This window comes from Porites lutea, chromosome 3, assembly GCF_958299795.1.
Source record: "Porites lutea chromosome 3, jaPorLute2.1, whole genome shotgun sequence".
Lineage (NCBI taxonomy): Eukaryota > Metazoa > Cnidaria > Anthozoa > Scleractinia > Poritidae > Porites > Porites lutea.
In genome coordinates, this window is record NC_133203.1 from 11,051,437 (window position 1) to 11,071,424 (window position 19,988).

The window sequence follows — 19,988 nt, forward strand, 5'->3', positions numbered from 1 at the left end:
TTCCATCACAACTGCATTGTAATACACTGTGTAGATGTAAAATTTTAGATGGTTTGCCACTAGGCAAATGATATGGATGGCAATGGAGCTCGAGTGTCGGTGGGTTTATGTTTTACAAGACTTTTAATTAGGTTTTGTACATTATGCTGGCATTTTTTCGAGCATTTTAGTGAGGCAAAAGCATTGAGCATTATTCGAGCATTTTAGTGGCATTTTCCCCCGAAAATTAATTTTTCCGAGAAAATAAAATAGAAATTAACTTTTTTCAGGAGCCCATGCCCCACGAGCTCCTGCGTTTTTAAAGAAAATGAAGACTAAAACTCAAAATTCACAAAAAACCTAATACAGCTGTTTCTTTTGGTTGTATTTATGAACTTGTACACGTTGTCGTTGTTACTTGCAACACTTGCACGTTATTGTAAGTGTAAACTTTGAAATTAATTTAAAAAACTGTTTGTATAATGAGCATTATCCGAGCATTTTAGAGACTTTTTGGGGGAGACCGAGTATTTTAGTGGGAAAAATGGAGCATTAAGGTGGAGCATTTTAGTGGGGAAGCAAAAGCATAATGTACAAAAGCCTACTTTTAATTCTACATCTAAAGAAAATACTCCTCAGACCCTCCTCAGTAAACGAGTTATCTATTGCTCGCTTCTTACTCACCCATAAAATGTCTAATGTCTATATATATGAAGTACTTACCGGTCGAGGGGTTCTTTGAGCCTGCAGTGCAATCAGTCATCGACATAGCAACCGAGTGGAAAATGGCGGACATAAGGGACGATCGCAACACAAGCTTCTTCTCTTCAGTTGTTGTTGGATAATTTTCCTAAAACTATGGTTGTCACAATGGCACATGTGAAGGATGTCGAAGTGGAACCTCCCATGCACTTACAGCGTCCTTCTTCTGGTCGTTCTCAGGATGTATCGCATTTACTTGCAAGCGTTTTTCGGGAGGTTTTCACCCGTGATGTTATTGGCGAAGACACCGTCAAAAACCTTGCTATTTCTAAGAGTGGTGACGCTAGTTACCACGATAAATATGTGGAACAGTTGAGAAAGGTGAGGAGTAACGCAAAACGCTGTGGCTGTGCGCAACCTACATTGGACTGTTGCATTTCAGACGGAATCCATCAGGAGATAGAGTAATTTTAATTTTCAGCCGACAAAAACCTTGTACCAAAATAATTTAAACAATATCGTATTCTTTTTTGTACCTTTTTCAAGGGCTATGAATATAATTAGTTATCTGTAATAACACCAAAGACTATTTCTCATGGGAGCCCGAGAAAATAAGTGTCAAAGTTCACAAGAATTGTGAAAACACGGGTAAAATTCTGCAAATTTCATTTTTAAGGCGTCATATTCAGGCCTTACCTTTTCATCTTTCATACGCCTGAAGATTAAATAAAATCGCACTCCCCCTCAAGGTTTATTTAAAGTATAAGTCTTCCCCCTGAAGAATAATTGGGTCCACCCCTGAAGACTTATGTGGGAATTAAAGCTTCACCCTCAAATAATTCCACAATTTTTTTACTTTACCCATAAAGAAATCCTCAAATTTTTAAACTTACCCCGAAGAATTCTATTGGTCCTCGACTGGGGGGTGGGGTAAAATTTTTAACTAAAATAGCCCAATAACTTTGTTTTTACTCCCTTTTTAAGCTTGCACATATACAAATGAAAATGACATTTGTATGCAGCTATTTTGAGAAAGTTTGTTGGGAAAAGTGCACATGACAATGCAGAGTGCACTAACAGCTTTTCAAAGAAATTTGAAAGAATGGTACAAGAGGCCACGGACATGTGTTTGCGAGTGCTAAAGGAAAGAAACAAAGCTATGGTTGTCAGGAACAGTATATTGATCGTATCCCATATTACCTCTCAGGATTGTCATGTGCACATTTTTTTCTGACAACCTTTCTTGAAATAGCTGTATGCAGTTTAAACAGCTGCAATTCTTGAGTGAAGTGTCTTCAGAGGTTAATGGTTTGATAATAAAACGATTCCTAATGTTCTTGCTTGAAGATACAAGAGGAGCGTGATCATCGACATAGACAGGCAGACATGTTAGAAGCTCATATCATGCAGGCACAAGCCGCAGCTATGGCCGCAGATGAAAGGGAGCTTCAAAGAATGTCTGAAGGCTATGAGAATTATCATGTGCTTGGCCTTCCTCCAGGTACTATAATTTTTTGCTACTGTGCTTTACTCTGTAAGAGCCCTATCATGTCAGTGGCCAATCCAGACCTTCAGATAAGGGTTGGGGGGGGGGGGGGGGTAGTGGTCATCCAGACCCAACAATATTGAAAATCAAAGTCTTTCTAAAGTGATGAATTTCATATAAGAGAACTGTGGAATGAAGAAATAAATGCAAAGAAGATCTTTGCAATTTAAGATGCAAGTTATGCAGTTGCAAAAGGAAAATTTTTCAGGCTTTCTTTTTGCAAGTTCCTCATAAGCTGGGTCTTAAACTATGATGATCTCCTTTGCATTTAACCTGTATTTTTCCATTCTGTGTTTCCAGTATGCCATTTATAAGTATATTCATCATCTCACGTTTACCACTCCTGGGGATATTAATATTATAGAGTTTAAGCATCACTTATATGGCAAATGGCAAACGTCAGATTCAAGTTGAGAATTTCTTTCTACGGGTAAAAAATTGCGTGAAACTCCTAATTTATGTGTTGAAATAATGAACAGTAAACGACAAGTAAAGAAGAAGCCTGGACACATGGTACAAATTCTTGTTTGATGTTAGACGTAAACAGGATGCTTAACCTCTCTATTACAAATCAATTTAATGACCATTCCCCAATTTTTTGCAACCTCAATTGGTTAGAGCAGTACACTGATATCACAGAGGTCAGGGTTTGAATCCTAGCAAGCCTGAATTTTTCAGGCTTCGTTTTTGCAACTGTATAAGTTGCATCTTTAACTGTGATGATCTTCTTTGCATTTATTTCAATTTTTTAAACAAGTTTTAATAAGGTAAACTTTGAGCAAAATAGAAGAAAAAACACCAACTTGCTGGAAGTGAACCTGTTGTTAACCCTAAACACAACTTAGGCACATGGCCTGTGCATGCGCCAAAGTGACATACCGCTGGACAGGAATCTGCCTCCCATGCTCATGAACAATGGTAACCACTACAAATGCAAACATAGTTATGCAACAGTGCTACAGATGGCCAACACGCCACCAAAGAACGCCAAAAACACTTGAGACCATAGCTCCTAGTCGTTAACTACTGACATTAAATATGATTTAATAGTATTAATAATTATCAATTTTAGCAGTTAGAGCTATACCTGAGCCTTAAGCTTGGACTTCGAGATGTTGTCCCTCTTGTTTAGTGAACAATAATAAATTATTCTTGAACCAATGACAACAGTGGCTCCTGCATCACTCCCTTTTCTGATTTCACAGTATATTAAAACAATGATTCTAGATATAATCTAAATACTGTAGTTTTCCAGTAAAGTACAGTAAGCGTTGTTTGTAGTTTGTTTGATTGAGTTTGTATTTTTGAGACAAATCCAACAATCTCTCATTCTAACATTTTAGGGCAGTTTATTTAACATTTAGTATACTTAACTGTATTTGATAAAGTCTTTTACTTTGTCACTTGTTGGCATAATGTCCTTGAAGATTTTTGCACTGAAGTATCTCATGCATTATGTGAGGTAGAAGAGGGCTATACATAATTATAGCTTGTTTTTTTCTGGACTTGGCACCCAGCTTAACCAACAGTACTAGTATATTGCCACTCTTTCAGGATAGGATACCATACAGTAAACAATAATAATTATTGCATATAAGAACCTTTGATTTCAGGGCTCAGGCTAATCCAGTTCTTATTTCCCATATGCTTAGTGAGAAATCAGCTTGGAAATGTTCTTAAGATTTTTTTCAGAAATACTATATATTATACATTACAAGAGGTTTAATTAACTTACAGTGTTTTATTATATTAAAACACAGAAAATAAATTTTAAATAAAGAATAAATTAACACTGTCACTATTATAATTGAACTTATTATTCATTTCCTCAATTCTAATTGGCTAAAAGCACACGCATAATTCACCATAACCAGCTACTGATGACCAAATTTGGAAGAACTTTGCAATTAATCAACCGATGACATCAAAAATGCAGCTTTCTTGTAGGTTAATGCACCGTTAACCGAGAACAACTAGGTACGAGGCTGAGTTGTTTTGGTTGTGAAAACAAAAATGACAGAAATTTCACTCGTTTCAAGAGTAAGAACTAGGCTAAATAAAAGCTGAAAACGTGGTAAGAACAGCAAGAAGAAAATAACACCCTCCAAGATCTCCATAATCCTTCATATGATACGAAAGCCGAATTGATTAATTGTTTTATTATTCATTCAAAATAATTCCTAGTTTAAAAACATAGCTAACATTTACAAGCTTCGATAGTTTACATTTAGGTTTGTCCAGCTCTGCAAATATTCTCCAAATAGCAGATGTCACCTTCCGAGTTGTCTTCTTGTGGTTTTATTTCACCTAGTTCCAGCTGTACTTCTTACACTTGAAACCAGTGAAGTGTCCGCCATTTTAGTTTTTGCAACAAAAACAACTCAATCTCGTCCGGAGGTCTTCCTTTGGGGAAGCACATGCCTATATGGCTTTTCTAAGGGAGTGCCCCCCCAGGAAGCAACTGGGACCTGATGCTGGATACTTAGGCTTATCCATAGTAAACTCGATGCACTCATACAGTTTACAACTATTGTTCATCATCAAATGGTCAAGTGAATTCATGATAATATATTTCAGTGCTATATTTGTTACATTATTCTTTCAGCTAAGTCAAGCCTTAGAAACTGTCTTGACACTCAGTTGTTACGACGTCACAACCTCATAGTACCAGAAGACTTTTCATCAGAGGAGGTGTCACCAGCAAAAGCTCCGCAAGGTCAGTCAAAATCCATTTTAAGGCCAAATCTGCATACAGGATACCTTTAAACTAGAAGTTGCCTGCTAGCAAGCTCTCAAGGAAAGGAGAGCTAGCGTTGTGGGTGGAGGTGAAGAGAACAAAGAGGTGACAGCTTGATCATGAAAATAAGGTCTCAGGATATGAATTCCACCTCCAACACCCATTGTAGTCCCTCCTTGTCTGAGGTGTCAGTTTTTGGCCTATCAGTGCAGACTGAAAACCAGCTCTTCAAATGAAGAGGATAATAGAAAAATGTCCATTAATAAAGTGACTTTTTAGTTATTTTGGATGGTTTAAAAGAGACGTACCGTACTGAAACCATTGCAGTCAGACTTAATTGTTAAAGTGGTAACCAAGCAATTTGCCGGTGCCTTACTTATTATTACAAGTATAATTATGCCAATAAATTTAAAAGCTAGGTCATTCTTTTCCAATTGACATACTGGAGTGAAAAACCATTTTGTTAAAATGCCAGAGTATCTTTAAAAAAAAATGAAAGTTGTGAAAAACAGAAACACAATCCAGCTGCTAATGATATTTAGGTTTTTGGCTCCCTTGTCATGATAATTGAAAATTACAATGTAAGGCCAGAAACCAGCAAAGCAAAAAAGGTAAGTTTTTTCTGTTGAATCAAAAACTACTACTGTACATGCAAAAATTTAGGCAATTCCAGGGCTCGAAAACAAATTGAATTCCAGCTTTTCCTTTGGGCAGGCACCTCTCATGTTTGGCTTGCCCAGGTCACTAGAAGTATAATTACCGTCCCATTTCAGTATTGCCAATCCTTTCCAAACCTTTAGAACGACATGTTGTCTGTAATTAATTTATCAAAAGCACTTGTTAAAGTATAATCTTTTATACAAAAATTAGTCTGCTTATCGACCAAATTATTCTTGTGAAACTGCACTAATCAACACAACGGATCGTTGGCTAAAAGAGGTGGACAATAGTAAGGTTATTGGGGCCATTTTGCTTGATTTAAGGAAGGCATTCGATTTAGTCAATCATGACGTATTCTTTTGTCAGACTAAATTATCGGTGTACTTCACCAGTGAGCACACTATGCAATGGTTTAAATCTTACTTGAGCGATCGCTCGCAGACATGTATCATATATGGGAAAAACATCAGTACCGCCTCCTCTTGTACTGGGGATTCCACTGGGATCGATTTTGGGCCCATTATTTTTTCAATTTGCATCAATGATTTTGCTACTTTCTATACAAAATTCTGAAACTGATATGTATGCAGATGAGACTACCATCTGGTTATTAGTGATCATGCGTGAAATTACATGTATACAACAGTCATTACAAGAAAGTCTTGACAATGCAAATTGTTGGTTCAGCCTTAACAGGATGAAGCCTAATGCCAAAAAAACAAAGCAAATGTTAATTGGAACTGCTCAAAAGCTTTGTTGTGTAGACAAGACATGCATGAGTTTATTCTTGTATCTCACTTGGAATCTGTGTATTGATTATGTTATTAGCAAGGTGAATTAACCTGCTCAAGAGGTCAAAAAGTTTCCAATCTTTGGACTGTAGAAAATATTGTTTAATTCCCTTATAGCTCATAAAACCAATTCTTGAATACTGCTGTATGGTATGGAGCAACTTTTCCAAGGAACAGTTGGACAAATTGTTACGATTACAGAAACGCTGCGCCAGAATGATACTAAATCCTAATTTTCAGGATAATTTATTAATGTTATTTACTAAATTAGGTTGGCTTCCATTTGATGATATCATTCATACAAGAAAACTATCTTTTCTCCACAAAATCTGTAATGGCTGTGGTCCAGAATATCTTTCCTCCTATGTTAACTGTGTCAAGAGTATAGCCATGATTACAGCACAAGAACCTCAAGAAGATATGATCTTATCATGCCTAAGTGCAAGAAAAATTCAGGCCTCAGAACATTCCATTCCAGTGCCCCTTGTCTGTGGAACAAAACTGAACCATCTCTTAGAGACATAGAAAACTCTGTTACTGAACATTTTAGTATTAAGTAAACTTCTTAATCATTTTATTAATAATAATTATTCTGCAATCCTAGACAAAAGTCCTTGGGGCAGTACTGCAATATTCATATTTTTCTGTCATTTCTCGGTTCCCTCTTAAGACAGTGCATTCTTTTCGAAATTTTCTTGCAGTTCTTCCTCCCCCCACCCTACACAAAGTTGAAATTTGGAAAAAATTCTGGATACACGAGTTCAACATTGTTTGTGGGATGAGGGGAGAGGTTGGACCTGTGAGAATTGGAAAACGTCCCAGAAATGCAAAAGTGTCCCGAGACGTTTGTCCATGATTGTAGTTTTAGACTTTTATTTTAGACTAGCTTTAGTGAGGGCTATTGTGTAACTACTGAGTCATCAGTAATTGATGTTACCCTCATTAAATAAAGTGTTAGTTTTATTGTCACTTCTTGCATTGCTCATCTTAGTTTATGTTTTTTGCCCACACCCTCGCCAATTGGGCAAGTAAGCTTTAAAAGTTACTTGCCAGCAAGAAAATGTACTTGTCCCAGACTACTGGATGGGACAAAATTCAATTCAACAGTTTGATGCTCTCAATTAACCCATCTCTGTTAACACGTATAGATCTGCTGTACATGCATGTACATGTAATTCTGTGACTAATAAGTCAATGTAGTTGTAACAAAACAGTCTTGTTGTTTTACAGTGGAGTGTGTATAATAGGCTCATTAGTGACTTAAAAATTGTTATTGTTCTATGTTCCTTAAAGCTGATGAAGTGCCAGGTTATGCCAGACCGACAACATCATCACAACAGCGATACAGGAAAACACCTCCCTTAACAGACTACCTTGATGATACAGCTTTGTCTACATCAACATGGCCATGGGCATCACTTCCACCTACTCAGGGAAAGGAGAAAAGAGATTTAGATGTGTTATCACCCACAAGTGTAAGTATTATTAAATTTAGAAAATATCTTAATCCCGTACTAGACGTACAGGTCATAACCAAAATATGTGTATTTGCAGTAAACATTGTCTGTATTAATTGCCGCTAGTGACAAATTAGACGAGACCAATCAGAAATGGAGAAATATTTTTAGTATATAATATTATTATTAATAGTTTGTTTTATCTGTAGACTAAAAGCAGGCTAACAAAATCATCTGTTTGGAAAGAGTCCATGAAGCCAGACCAGCGGCAGTTAGAACGAGAGGATCTGAAGAGATTACAGAACAAAGCAGAGTACAAAAGGAATCCTCGGTTTGTACCTCCTTTGAAATCGGGACTAACTAAATCACAAAAGGATAAAAAGAAAAGGAAATCAGAAGCAGAAAAGGAAAACAAGTAAGTATATTCAAAATTCAAGTTCTTCTTGTGAATGTATCTTTATTTTTGTTTCTACAAATGCTTTTAAAAATTCTCCAAGTTAGTTATGAAGTAGTCATTTGACAAAAAGTAGGATTTTACACCTGTCTGGTAGTTTCAATTATGAGTTGGTTATAAAGGATGTTATGAACGTCAGGATGGTGGTGGTTTTCTTTTCAACACTTAGTAAATGTTATCTTCTTTCAGTACCAGTGAACCAGTTGATATTTTTATTGCATCACCATCACCTGTTGTATTTACAGTGTATGAAGTTGGAAAGGCTTATGAGGTATGTACTTATTTATAATTAACCCGGAGTAGTCAATCAATAAAAATCAGTAGTAATCAAGTGATTTTTATCAATTGAAAGTGGAAATCACTGAAAATTGATAAAAAGTTGGAAAGGCTTATATGAGACACGTATGTACTTATTTATAATTAACCCCGAGTAGTTAATCAATAGAAATTGGCAGCTGTAATCAAGTGATTTTTATCAAATGAAAATGGAAATCGGCGGAAATCGGTGAAAATCGGTAAAAAAATCGATTTGTCATGATTTTGACAATAATTATTTATAACAGAAGTCCACCATTGTTGTTTTGTTGGCGTAAGTGAGATACCGGTCGTACAACTGAGAAAATATTAAATTACATCCAAGAGTAACAACTGATCAACAAACATGAAAATGAGAAATGTGGAAACAGTTACACATACAATTTTGTCTCTGAAACCCTTCATTTTGTACGTAATTATAAATAAATAAATAATAAAGACCGGTTATTAACCTCATTGCAGTAAAATGAATTACAGGGTTGTAATACAATTCTAAATTGTATTCCAAAAATAATTTTGTTGTATTCTAAAAAAACTGTGATCAATCATGTCGAAGCATTTTGAAAAATCTGCAAAGAATATTCTGGCACCACAGTCCCCCCTGTCTATTGCCTCATGAATCTCTTGGAGAAGATAAATTAAAGCGTCCAATGTTGAGTGATCCTCCCTCACATACTCAGGCACAGGTCTAGCTTGTCTGGTATTTGAGAGACAAGTCTACTTCGAGCAAAGCCCTCCATAACCTTGACGAGGATGCAGGTTAGAGAAATACATGTAGGTCTTAAGTCTGTAACTGTTTGCTTTCATGCAAGCTAGACGAATAATGACCTGAGGTCTGAAATAGCAGAACTTTATAGCTAGACAGTGTCTCAAATCTCGACCAATGAATACAGTTGTACCATAAGCTACCTAGTCTTATCATGATTAAAGTCTAGCCATGAAGGGCCTTGAAAAACAGGGACCAATCTGCACGATGCCAAGAAAAATATGATGACAAACATACGACAAATTAGTCAGGTTCCAACAACGAACAGCTTTTGTTTGTATCTTAAAAAAAGCGTCCTTTCATTCATAAATAAGGCTTTAAAGACCTTAGCCTACCCCCCCCCCCCCCCCCTGGGGCTTCATGTTCCATTAACTGCATTTACCATCTGTTAAATGTCGAGGAGGGTGTTATCTACCGAGGCCGAAGGCTGAGGTGGATAACACCCTCCGAGAAAACATAGCTGAAACATGCTTACCTGCGTCGAAGTTAAGTTCATCTTCAATACTGTACATTTAAGTTTGTCCAGCTCTGCAAATATTCTCCAAATAGCAGATGTCGCCCTCCGAGTTGTCTCCTTGCTGTTTTTGCCTTGTTTTTAGTTATTATTTCGCCTAAATCAGCTGTAGTTCTTACTCTTGAAACAAGTTAAATGTCCGCCATTTTTTTTTCACAACCAAAACAACTCAACCTTGCTAACAGGTCTTCTCGGTTAACGGTGCCTTAACCTGTAGAGGGCTGCATTTTTGACGTCATTTCCTGATTAAACACAAAATTCTTCCAAATTTGGTCATCAGTAACTGTGCTTTTAGCCAATCAGAATTGGGGAAATATTTTGAATGAATAATAATGATTTTTATTTTTATTTTTATCGATTGACTACTTCAGGATGTGACTACACTTGCAATTACACCGACGATGTTTTAAGAGGGTGGCAGAAAACTGGGCGCCTAATAACCTGGCCAATATCAGTCATCAGAAAAAAGACTGTAAACATGTTTTTAAAGAAAAGATAAGATTTTCTTGAAATGACCTTTTTAAAAAGTGATAAATTGTTTGATCCTTCGACAGTCAATCACAACTCAATTGTCAATAAATTTACTTTTCGCATGAATTCATGATCAGTTTTCATTTTTTGATGAACGCATGAACAGATGTATCTTCCGATATAAATTGATGAAATCGGTAAAAATCAAGATAAAAACTGAGGAAGAAACGAATATGTCATTGATTTCTACTGATTAATTGATACAATCAATATCAATCAAATCAGATTTACCAATTTTTATTGATTTATCAATTGATAAATCGATACCAACTTTTATCAATTGACTACTCCAGGATATTAAGCATTTGTCAAAAATACTGGAATGCCTCGAAATGCTTATATAGTGTTACAACTTTAGTATTACTCAAACTTACTCTTATTATGCAAGTTAATTGTTGCTTTAACTCAATTACGCTGTCAGAGTTTAGTATGCAAGGCTGGAATAGGTTAATCTTGTAATGCACTAGCTGAAACCTGTATCTGAATTAAATGTTCACACTCTCAAGTCAAGTTCACGGTTACAACAACCGATCCTCTTCAGCTGGTAATTTTTATAGGAAATACTCTACACTGTTGTGTTGTTATGGGCATTTGATCATATCTTTATTGCATGCTAGACTGCGCAATATAAGAAATAAACATTATTATTATTATTATTACTGAATCATCACAAAAACTCTTTTGATAGCATCAGGGCGTAAAATTTGGAACAGTATCCCCGAGAATTTGAGAAAACTCCCAAAGCATGCTTTTAAGAAACAAATTAATACACAATCTATTACTACTCGATCTTCAAAGACAGGATAGTTATGCTGATATATAGACATCCTTATTTAATTAACGAAATTTAAAAAGGATAATCTTAATCCAATGTATATTATTTACATATTTATTCATTTGTATTATTATCTTTTTTAACCTCTTTTTTCGTTGATGTTGTAAATCTTTTTAATTTTCCTTGTTAAATAAATGTCTTTAAGTATGTAGAGTACCCACGTGGGTACTCTACATACTTTTTGCACGCTGCCTGCCTCGAATAGCTTTAGGGTCTTCTGACACCATTAAAGGCTTGTTTGTATCTAGGATTTTGAGGTCAGTGTGACCTAATATTGCCACTACTGTTAATGGAGTTACAATATGTATACTCTGTAATCTTTGACACCTGTCAGGCCTGTAACTTGACCAGTAATCAGACTAAATTGTTAGTCAAGTTTACTGCAAGACAATCCATAAATAAAAATGTGTTGACATATAAGTTTGTTACTTTGATTAAAAAAACGTTCTGAGGTTTCATGTTATTCTTTATAATTTTATATGTGTTCTATTTCAGTTACTTTTAGACCTAAAAAATGTTTCTTCATCAAGTCGCCAACTAAGAATTGTTCCTCCAACATCAAAATACTTCTCTGTTGGGCTAGGTAGGAGACATTATATCATTACATTTAATGACATTAATTTATTTTTCTTGCATAGTATCTTCCAGATTTCCAGTTGAATGCCCCCTCCCTCCCTCTAGCAGCTTTCCGTGTACTTGCTTAAGACTTACTGGTAATTCACTGACAAAACGGCCCTAGCATTCTTAAATCTGACAATTGCACTCTGTAAGGTTGATTTTGTTGTTTATTTATTTATTCATTTAAAAGGTGGTTATTTTTATCATTTTGTTTGAATTCAGGAAGATTTCCGGGGGAGCATGGCATAGTTGCACCAGGTCTTAGCTGTCAGTACCCCATCAGATTTGCTCCAGACTCACTGGCAGACTATGATGATTTTCTAAAGGTACAATCCACTAGTATCTCAATTCAGGGAGAGATAGTGCTGTATATGCATAGATTGATTTTAGTTCCTTCACATTAAAAGTAGGAGTAAAACTTCAATTCTATCTCACAACATTTGAATAAAAATAGTCAAGTTAAGAACTGACTATTTTTTATTACCTGTACATTCATGTTTTTCAGTTGGCTTTTATCTAGTGTGTGTGTACTAGCCTGCATGCAGAAGTGTTCTATTTCCTTTGCCTGACACAGAGTTAACAACTGTAGAGATTTTATAAAGTTACCTGTGTGTTATTAATATTCTGTAGCAAAAACAATGCTTTCTGTAACTTCATTTTATCCATTACTATTTTGCATTAAATTTGAGGTTACTGTTTTAGGTAAAAACCCAAGTGGATCCTCCAGTGTTGATTTCAATTCGGGCAAGAAGGCCCCCTCCTGTGTTATCTTGTAAGTAAAAAATTTTTAGGAGAGAAAGAAATGAGGTACAATGTATCAGTTAGTAATGTTATATCAGTAACTTTACCCTGGGTACCAGAGGTTTTTCTCGCGTGCGGCGGATATTTTTTGGTGTTGACTGAAGGCCGACATGTCTTCGGCCGTAGGCCGAAGCCACGAGCGGCGAAGCCGCGAGAAAAACGTTTCGCGCGGGTCACTATAAAGACTTGACAGAAACCGGAAACCGCGCTAGAAAAGTCTCTGGCACCCAGGGTACAGTAACTTGGGAGAAGCCAGAACTTAAGAATGCATCATTTATCACTTAATCTTAAAGTGATAGTCAAGGATTAGTTTGAACACTGACTACAAAAAGGTTAGAAAAAAATCGTTAAGTTGAGATCTCTAGAGGTGATCTTGTCCAAGCAGTCCTAGCAGAAGCCATAATATCAAGTTAGAATAACATTACATGACTAAGCACTATCTATGATGTCTGCAAGTCCTTGTTTGTTAATTATTGTAAAATTTGTATCCTAACAATGTCTCTGATAAGAGATGAGTTTGACTCTAAAATGTTTAAGCATCCCATGCCCACAGACCCTTATTTACACTTTGTCTATCATAGTTTTGTATGACGAATGAAGAGGTCTGCATTCCTTTTTGGTTTTGTGTTGATGAAAATAAGAAACAGAAAAAGGAGATATTTTCAGAAATGTAAACATTATTTGTGGTACTTGCCGTTATTAAAAGGTTTAAGTGAAGGAATCAGGCCGCTTTTAGTGTTCTGAATGCTATTTCAGTGATACAATAGTGCTTTAGTTTTTCCTAGGTGTCAAGAATATCTTCTGTGTATGGAGAAATTGAGGCTGAAATAGTGGAAATTTAAGTTGCATATATTAACACTCCGCTTAATTTAATGCCACAGAAATTTATATTATTGAACGAAAACTAACATAAAAATAATTTTGGGAAGCGTTTATCTCCTGTTGTAAGGCAGTGTTTCTTTTTCCTTTTTCTAGTATCCCCTGTGCTTGATTGTGGTCATACATTGGTGGGAGGCAAAAAAGTCGTTCATCTGACTTGTGAAAACAGAGGAGGGGAAGGAAAATTTTGTATTATGAGAAAGTCTTGTTGGCCAACTACAACTTTCCAGGTATATTAGGTGGTTCTGATTAAAAACTCCTTTGGATTGCATTAAACTGAAAACAATTACTAGTTGCAATGCTACTTTAAGGTGATGTTACAAGGGACGATTAGCAACGACGATTTTTAGCGCGACACAACGTTGCAACATTGTTGCAACATTGTTCCGAATAGCTGTAACATTGTTCCAACATTGCAACGCTGTGTTCCGCTAAAAATCGTCGTTGCAAATCGTCCCGTGTAACATCACCGTTAGATTGAGAAGTTATAACTAAATCAATACAGTCAACTTTCTCTTAACGGACACCTTTATTAGATGGACACCTCGCTAAAACGGACACCCACAGTAATTTAGTACCTGCCTTTCTTTACTCCTTTTAGTTGACTCTATATATAATAAGACAAGCACCTCTTCTCTAAGAGTAAAGACGGACACATAGTGATAGTCCCAAAGGTGTCCGTCTTGGAGAGAGTTGACTGTCTTACTAAGAAGAAGACCATAGTTTAGAAACGTTATATTTCACAAACCTGCCTGGGGATATGAGCAGGTTGTGGGTTATTAGTCATAGTTCAGTTTTCTTTCTAGTGGAATCTTGAGAATCCTGGATCGATTGTTGCTGAACTGTTTGAACTTAAACCTGCGATCTTTAAGCTGAATGCTGGAGATGTCGCTACACTAGAGGTGGGTCTCTATGCCAGAGTTCATTATTTTGTCTACAGAAAATGACTGACTTGCTATGGAGAGGAGGTTAATTGGCATGTGAGAGATCAGATATATTTCAAATGTGTAGTAGATTGTCTGTAAATGTACTAACTAACTGTAATGTACTAACTAACAGTTATTACCGGCTAATTATCCTCTTTTTGAGGGATTGCTGTTGCGGTAAATAAATTAATAAATAAATAGTGTCGGTAAGCACGTTATACAGGTTTGTAGACTTCGTGGGTCAATGGCTCAGTTCTCATTCTAGCCCAATGAGTCAGTGATGCCTAAATTCTCAATGGTGTAAAGACCTTAGTGCATGATGATCATTCAGTAAAGGAGTACGTGTTGTTGCCTTCAGATCACATTTTGTCCCACATCAGCCAAGTTCTTCCAAGAGGAAATAGTGTTTATTTGTGATAACTGTCATGTTAAGGAGTTTTCTCTTGAAGGTTAGTACATTATTTGTATAACTTGTCATCAATTTATTATAACTCATTGTCACCATCAACAGTTTTGCCTGCTGCCTTCTTGAAAGTTCTTGAGAGACTAAAGCTATGTACATACTATACGTTATAGCAGCCATCCGATATAGTGTGCATGAATATGTCACTCCGGTTCCACTTTAGAGATCAGCGCGGCGCAGCTTCGCTCCGTTGAAGAAATTGCGCCGAAATCACCATTCTTATGTGTGAACAGAACCCCTTACTGTTGTGGTTTTACGTTGGTTTCCGTGCCGACGCAAAAGCTATCAGGTATAGTATGAACATCCTAATACATAATAGAATTGGCCCTAATTTCGAGAAGATTTACCATGAACACGTGTTTTCTTATAAAAACCATCACAGTTGTGAAGGTGCCTTTGTAAGTTTGACTGAACAGTGGAAGCACTCGATTGACGAAATTAATGTTCGACAATGATTAGTGTCTAATTTGGACTTGACAAAAGTATCTGACAGTCTGCCGCACCAGCGATTAATTTTGAAATGGAAGGAACAAGGAGCAAATGTTGGGACAATTGAGTTACTTGATGAGGGATTTTATCATGAATTGTCGGATCTGAATGCGTGGCATAATAGCAAGAGCGTCAAACATTGAACTCGTTAACTCTTTCACTTCCGGTGATGAGTTGACGGGAAGTGAGTAGGCACTGTGCCTCTATTTGGAATTATGAGTCTTGGGGCGAACTTAACGGTAGCAACCAGTACCTCCATTTCGAACTTTTGTCATCTGAGAATTTTCCGGAATTTATATTTTGGAGAGTGTATGAGAGCCAGATGAGATGCGGAAAGACCATGAAGTTTGTCTGTTTGTTTGTTTTTTTATGGTTGTTCTGCAGGCACAGGTCAGATGGCAGGCGTTGAGCTTGAGTCTGTATCAGGTGGTGTAAGCCAATCAGAGATCGGAGAGATGCGAGATCTTTCAGCACAGCACCTTATACGATTCCACGATCAAAATCCTGGAACAACTACAAGCAAAGCTTTGGTCATTACAAATACAACGTGAGTATATCTTCTTATTTCGTTGATGTGTTTTCAAGTTGGACTAAAAAGGCTGCTGTTAGAAATGTTTTTTGACTGTTCTTTTCTGCGATCCATTAGTTAAACCGATTTTATTTATTACTAATGCACCTTATAGGTAAAAGAGTGCTGCCCTGGTGTCAATTTGTATGGCCAAATTAGGTTTGCATTAATCTCCCGTTCAGCTAGCAAGCCTGTCAGTTAAGCCGTGATGTTACTGGCTATTAAGACTCGTAATGTCATTGGTGCGTTTCGATCCGTCTATTATCACAGTTAAACAGTCGTTTATTGTTATTTAAATTGTCAGCTGTCCAGTCGTTCTCTAGTAGTTAGTTTTGCTTGATTCCGTCCATAAGTCATTCTTATTAGTAAACCAATAAGTTCAATAACTTAGAACAATTGCCACTGAATCGTGATCAACAGTTACCGGCACAGTACAAACGACTTATTGCGATACTCATTACAATAGACGGATCGAAACGCACCAATTATATTACGAGACTTCATAGCCAATAACTTCACGGCTTAACTGACAGACGACCAATAACATCGCTACTTAATTGACCAATCAGGTCAATAACCAGAGTTTCATACCTACGATAGCAACAGACATGAACATGAAGGTAGTCACCGGCGGTGTGAAGCAATCTTCACTCCTATATGCTATGAAAGAGAAATTTATCACATACACATTAAAAGCAAGGATTTCAACTAACCTCAATGAACTTCATGCAACAAAACGCCAGCGGAGGTCGGTATATAAAAGCAATGGGCGTGCAGGGCATTGTGGTAAAAATCCGGTGCATTGTGGTTAAATATCAAGATTCATCGTGGGTAAAAATTCAATATTTTTTATCATTTTTGCCCCTGTACAGATTAAGACTGCTACCTTGCTCGCTTGCTTCAGGCTAGCTCGCGTGGCCATTTTTTGGGAAAAAGGATGTAAGCGAAATTGATTTTTTTTTTCAGTAACGTTGCACTTCCTTTTCGCTGGAAGCTTTTCAAGCCATACTTTAGGTGCCCTGTACCGCCTGGGTTTCCTGTTCAGTCACTGATGGCATCATCACAAGTTCTACGGACACGAGAGGATAATGGGGTGTTTCATGTCACTCCTAATATGGGTACATTGCCGCCTCACCAGTCAGTGGAGTTCATCCTTGAGTTTGCACCCAGAGAGGTAAGCTGCTCTTGGCGTAAAAAGGCTTATTTTGCGTCACGTTTCAAGGTTTAATGAAGTGTTAGGCTTAAAGGGAAGCATTCTCAGAAATATAGCTTTCACCTGAGCTTCGGTTTTTTTGAAATTAAAGTTTCTTCTGGTTAAACAGTGGCACTTGTACAGGATATTATGATCTTATCATAGCAGACTGTTTTTGCTGGTTACAGGTTGGTAGTTTCCACACTGTTGGGCATCTCATTCTAGAAGAAATCCCACTGCATGATACAGCTGACAGCTCCAGCCATGATGTTCGAGATGTAACTGCAGTGGAAATTGAAATGAAAGCCGTTAGCGAGGTAACACGCGACTGCAATGTGTTGTAACAAGTGTAGGCAGGCGGCAAGGGAAACATATTCTTACTAAGAAGATGACAGGTAGCGGTAATTATTGAAGGAATTCCACGTGATGTTATCGGCACAAAGTGCGGGAAAATGTCAGCTGTCTGCCTTTTCCCCATTTGCTACCTCTCACCGCTTGGGCTCGTTGCTCGCTCCCATTACCCTCCCCCTCCCACAGACACTCGCGCACCACTCCTGAATCCAGCGCCTCGCCCTGCTCACGAAAAGCCTGGATAGAGACAGCTATTGTCAACTGATGTCATTTTGACTTTGCATCAAATTGCTTCGGTTTTAGTCTTGAGGCTAATTCTAATTTTAAAGATTTTTTGTATGAGGGCAAACAGCCTTAGACAGTAAATCAATAATTGTTATTATTACAATTTTGCTATGACCACATTATCTGTTGTTTTAATTTTGGCGGTTTTGTTTTCAGCCATTTGATGTACGTGTCTCCCCTCCGCTGGTTGTATGTCCAGGATCCTTGAAAATAGGAACTCATTACAGATTTCCTTTGAAGGTCAGCATTGAATCGCTCCAAAACACAAACTTTAATACATGTGCAGTGCTTTGAGCTGCTGTAGAAGTGAGGTGCTGGTGCTGTAAGTCTAAAAGATGATATAAGATGTTCCATCAAAGAACTTTCTCGGCTCTAAAAATGAGTATTTTCCACACTGAGTAGAGCCTTTTAAAATCTGTATTAAAAATCGTGCGTTAGATTTGCTGTGTAATTACAATAATCTCATGAAACCAGTGAATGAATTTTCGAGGACCAGGTTAACTTCCCTTTGAAACCTGGTTTATTTGTTTCAGATGTGTAACAATAGCGTCTCAGAGGCACGTGTTTCGTGGCGAAACATTTTCGAGCCTTTAAGGAAAATACTAGTCAAACCTCAATCATCTGTTCTCGGTAAGGATTAGCATAGTCAGTTAGTGAGCGGCCCTCTGTGTGAGAGGCTGCGAGGTTGATCCCTAGGTTTGTGACCTCAAATCCTTCTTTCGACTTTTTCCTTTCCGTGTAGCTTTAAGTAGTTTTAAATAGCCTTTAAGCGAAGCACTGACGAAGAGAGCGGAGAGGGGGGTGGGGGGGGGATGGCCTCAGGTTTGTCAGTCAAATGATAACTGATACGAGTTACCGAACTAAGGATCTTTACTTTGTTAGGTACCATTTCTGTTTCCCAATACGTCATAAGTCCAAAGGATGGCTAAACGTGTTGCAAACTGTTAAAATACCCAGATTGGTTAAAACTATGGTTTTTCCAACGGATTATAAGTAGAAGTCATAAGAACACTTGTGCTTTTCTCTATCTCGTTGTAACCGACCAGGTGCGGGAGAAGAAATGGATTTGGAGTTAATTGTGATGATAAATGAGCCATGTCTGATTGAGGAAACAATCCTTTGTGACTTGAAACACGCGTCTGCACCCGTGTACTTGTATGTAAAAGCCACGTTTGAGGTGAGTACAAAAGAGAGATTGAAGAAGCTCACATGTATAGACAAACTTTTTACTTACCACGCAAACGTTAGGACTAAAGAGATTGCGCAGTACAACAAAAGGATGTTGCTAACATGATATGGCAAATGGGTACGTGAGGGTTCATAATTAAGGATAACGTTCACAGAATCAACCCAAATGATAGCTACCGTGTCGTAATGATTTCACCCAACATTTGCATTACCATTTGCGTTAGCTAAGCATATTCATGGTACTCAATATAGCTCTTATTTGATTAAAGAAATCAAAGAAAAGGCAAATTGTAGAGAATCACCATAGAGACCAGTTGTTCCTCTGACTTAAGGTGGATTTCCACTGTCGCGTTATGTTTTATACGTGCGTTTGATGTGCGTAAATAAAATAGAGGCAATGTAAAGTGTCGCCAGAAGCATATAACTCTTGGCCATATGCTTCTGGTGTCGCGCACACGCTCGTAAAAATCACGCGCGACAGTGGAAATCAACCCTTACTTAGCCAAATTTTTATTTACCATGTATTGAGCAGTCAGAGAACTTTGAACCCTTCAATTTCATAGTTATTGTCCCTTTTTCGTTTTCTAGGGTCCTGAAGTTGTATTCACATCTCCAGACCTGAATTTCAAACTTATTCCGTTCAGGGAGCATCATGGCTATGAGCACATAACTATTAAAAACATTTCAGAAATTCCAGCAAAGTGGAGCTTAAGGGAATGTGCAGACTGTCTAGAGGTACCTTTTATTATTTTTCGGGTGCAAGTAATTGTATTGCTGAATATGAATACCATAAATCCTCTATTAAGCCCCCCTCTCAAATAAGCCCCCTCCCTCTAATAAGCCCCATCTTTTCAGGGAAAGAAAGTTAATAAGCCCCCCATCCCTTCCCTAATTATTCTTCACTAATATATGAGAGACTATATTAATCATTCGGGACTCTA

At 37.3% G+C, this 19,988-nt stretch overlaps 1 protein-coding gene across 3 annotated transcripts in view; it reads left to right on the forward strand.

Moving 5' to 3' along the window:
* The first annotated feature begins 760 nt into the window (after positions 1-760).
* LOC140930463 (deleted in lung and esophageal cancer protein 1-like) overlaps positions 761-19,988 on the forward strand; it is a 37,954-nt gene continuing 18,726 nt past the window's right edge. For 2 of the 3 annotated variants that reach the window (XM_073380159.1, XM_073380161.1), the window contains exons 1-19: positions 761-1,062; positions 2,029-2,182; positions 4,833-4,943; positions 7,709-7,890; positions 8,082-8,287; positions 8,516-8,597; positions 11,783-11,870; positions 12,128-12,231; positions 12,608-12,677; positions 13,682-13,815; positions 14,392-14,487; positions 14,870-14,960; positions 15,848-16,010; positions 16,998-17,205; positions 17,412-17,540; positions 18,016-18,099; positions 18,393-18,489; positions 18,906-19,036; positions 19,636-19,782. In XM_073380159.1, the coding sequence (XP_073236260.1) occupies positions 838-1,062; positions 2,029-2,182; positions 4,833-4,943; positions 7,709-7,890; positions 8,082-8,287; positions 8,516-8,597; positions 11,783-11,870; positions 12,128-12,231; positions 12,608-12,677; positions 13,682-13,815; positions 14,392-14,487; positions 14,870-14,960; positions 15,848-16,010; positions 16,998-17,205; positions 17,412-17,540; positions 18,016-18,099; positions 18,393-18,489; positions 18,906-19,036; positions 19,636-19,782 (2,502 nt within the window). In that variant the 5' untranslated portion in view covers positions 761-837. The remainder of the gene's footprint in view (positions 1,063-2,028; positions 2,183-4,832; positions 4,944-7,708; positions 7,891-8,081; positions 8,288-8,515; positions 8,598-11,782; positions 11,871-12,127; positions 12,232-12,607; positions 12,678-13,681; positions 13,816-14,391; positions 14,488-14,869; positions 14,961-15,847; positions 16,011-16,997; positions 17,206-17,411; positions 17,541-18,015; positions 18,100-18,392; positions 18,490-18,905; positions 19,037-19,635; positions 19,783-19,988) is intronic. The other variant, XM_073380160.1, reaches the window with a different exon arrangement.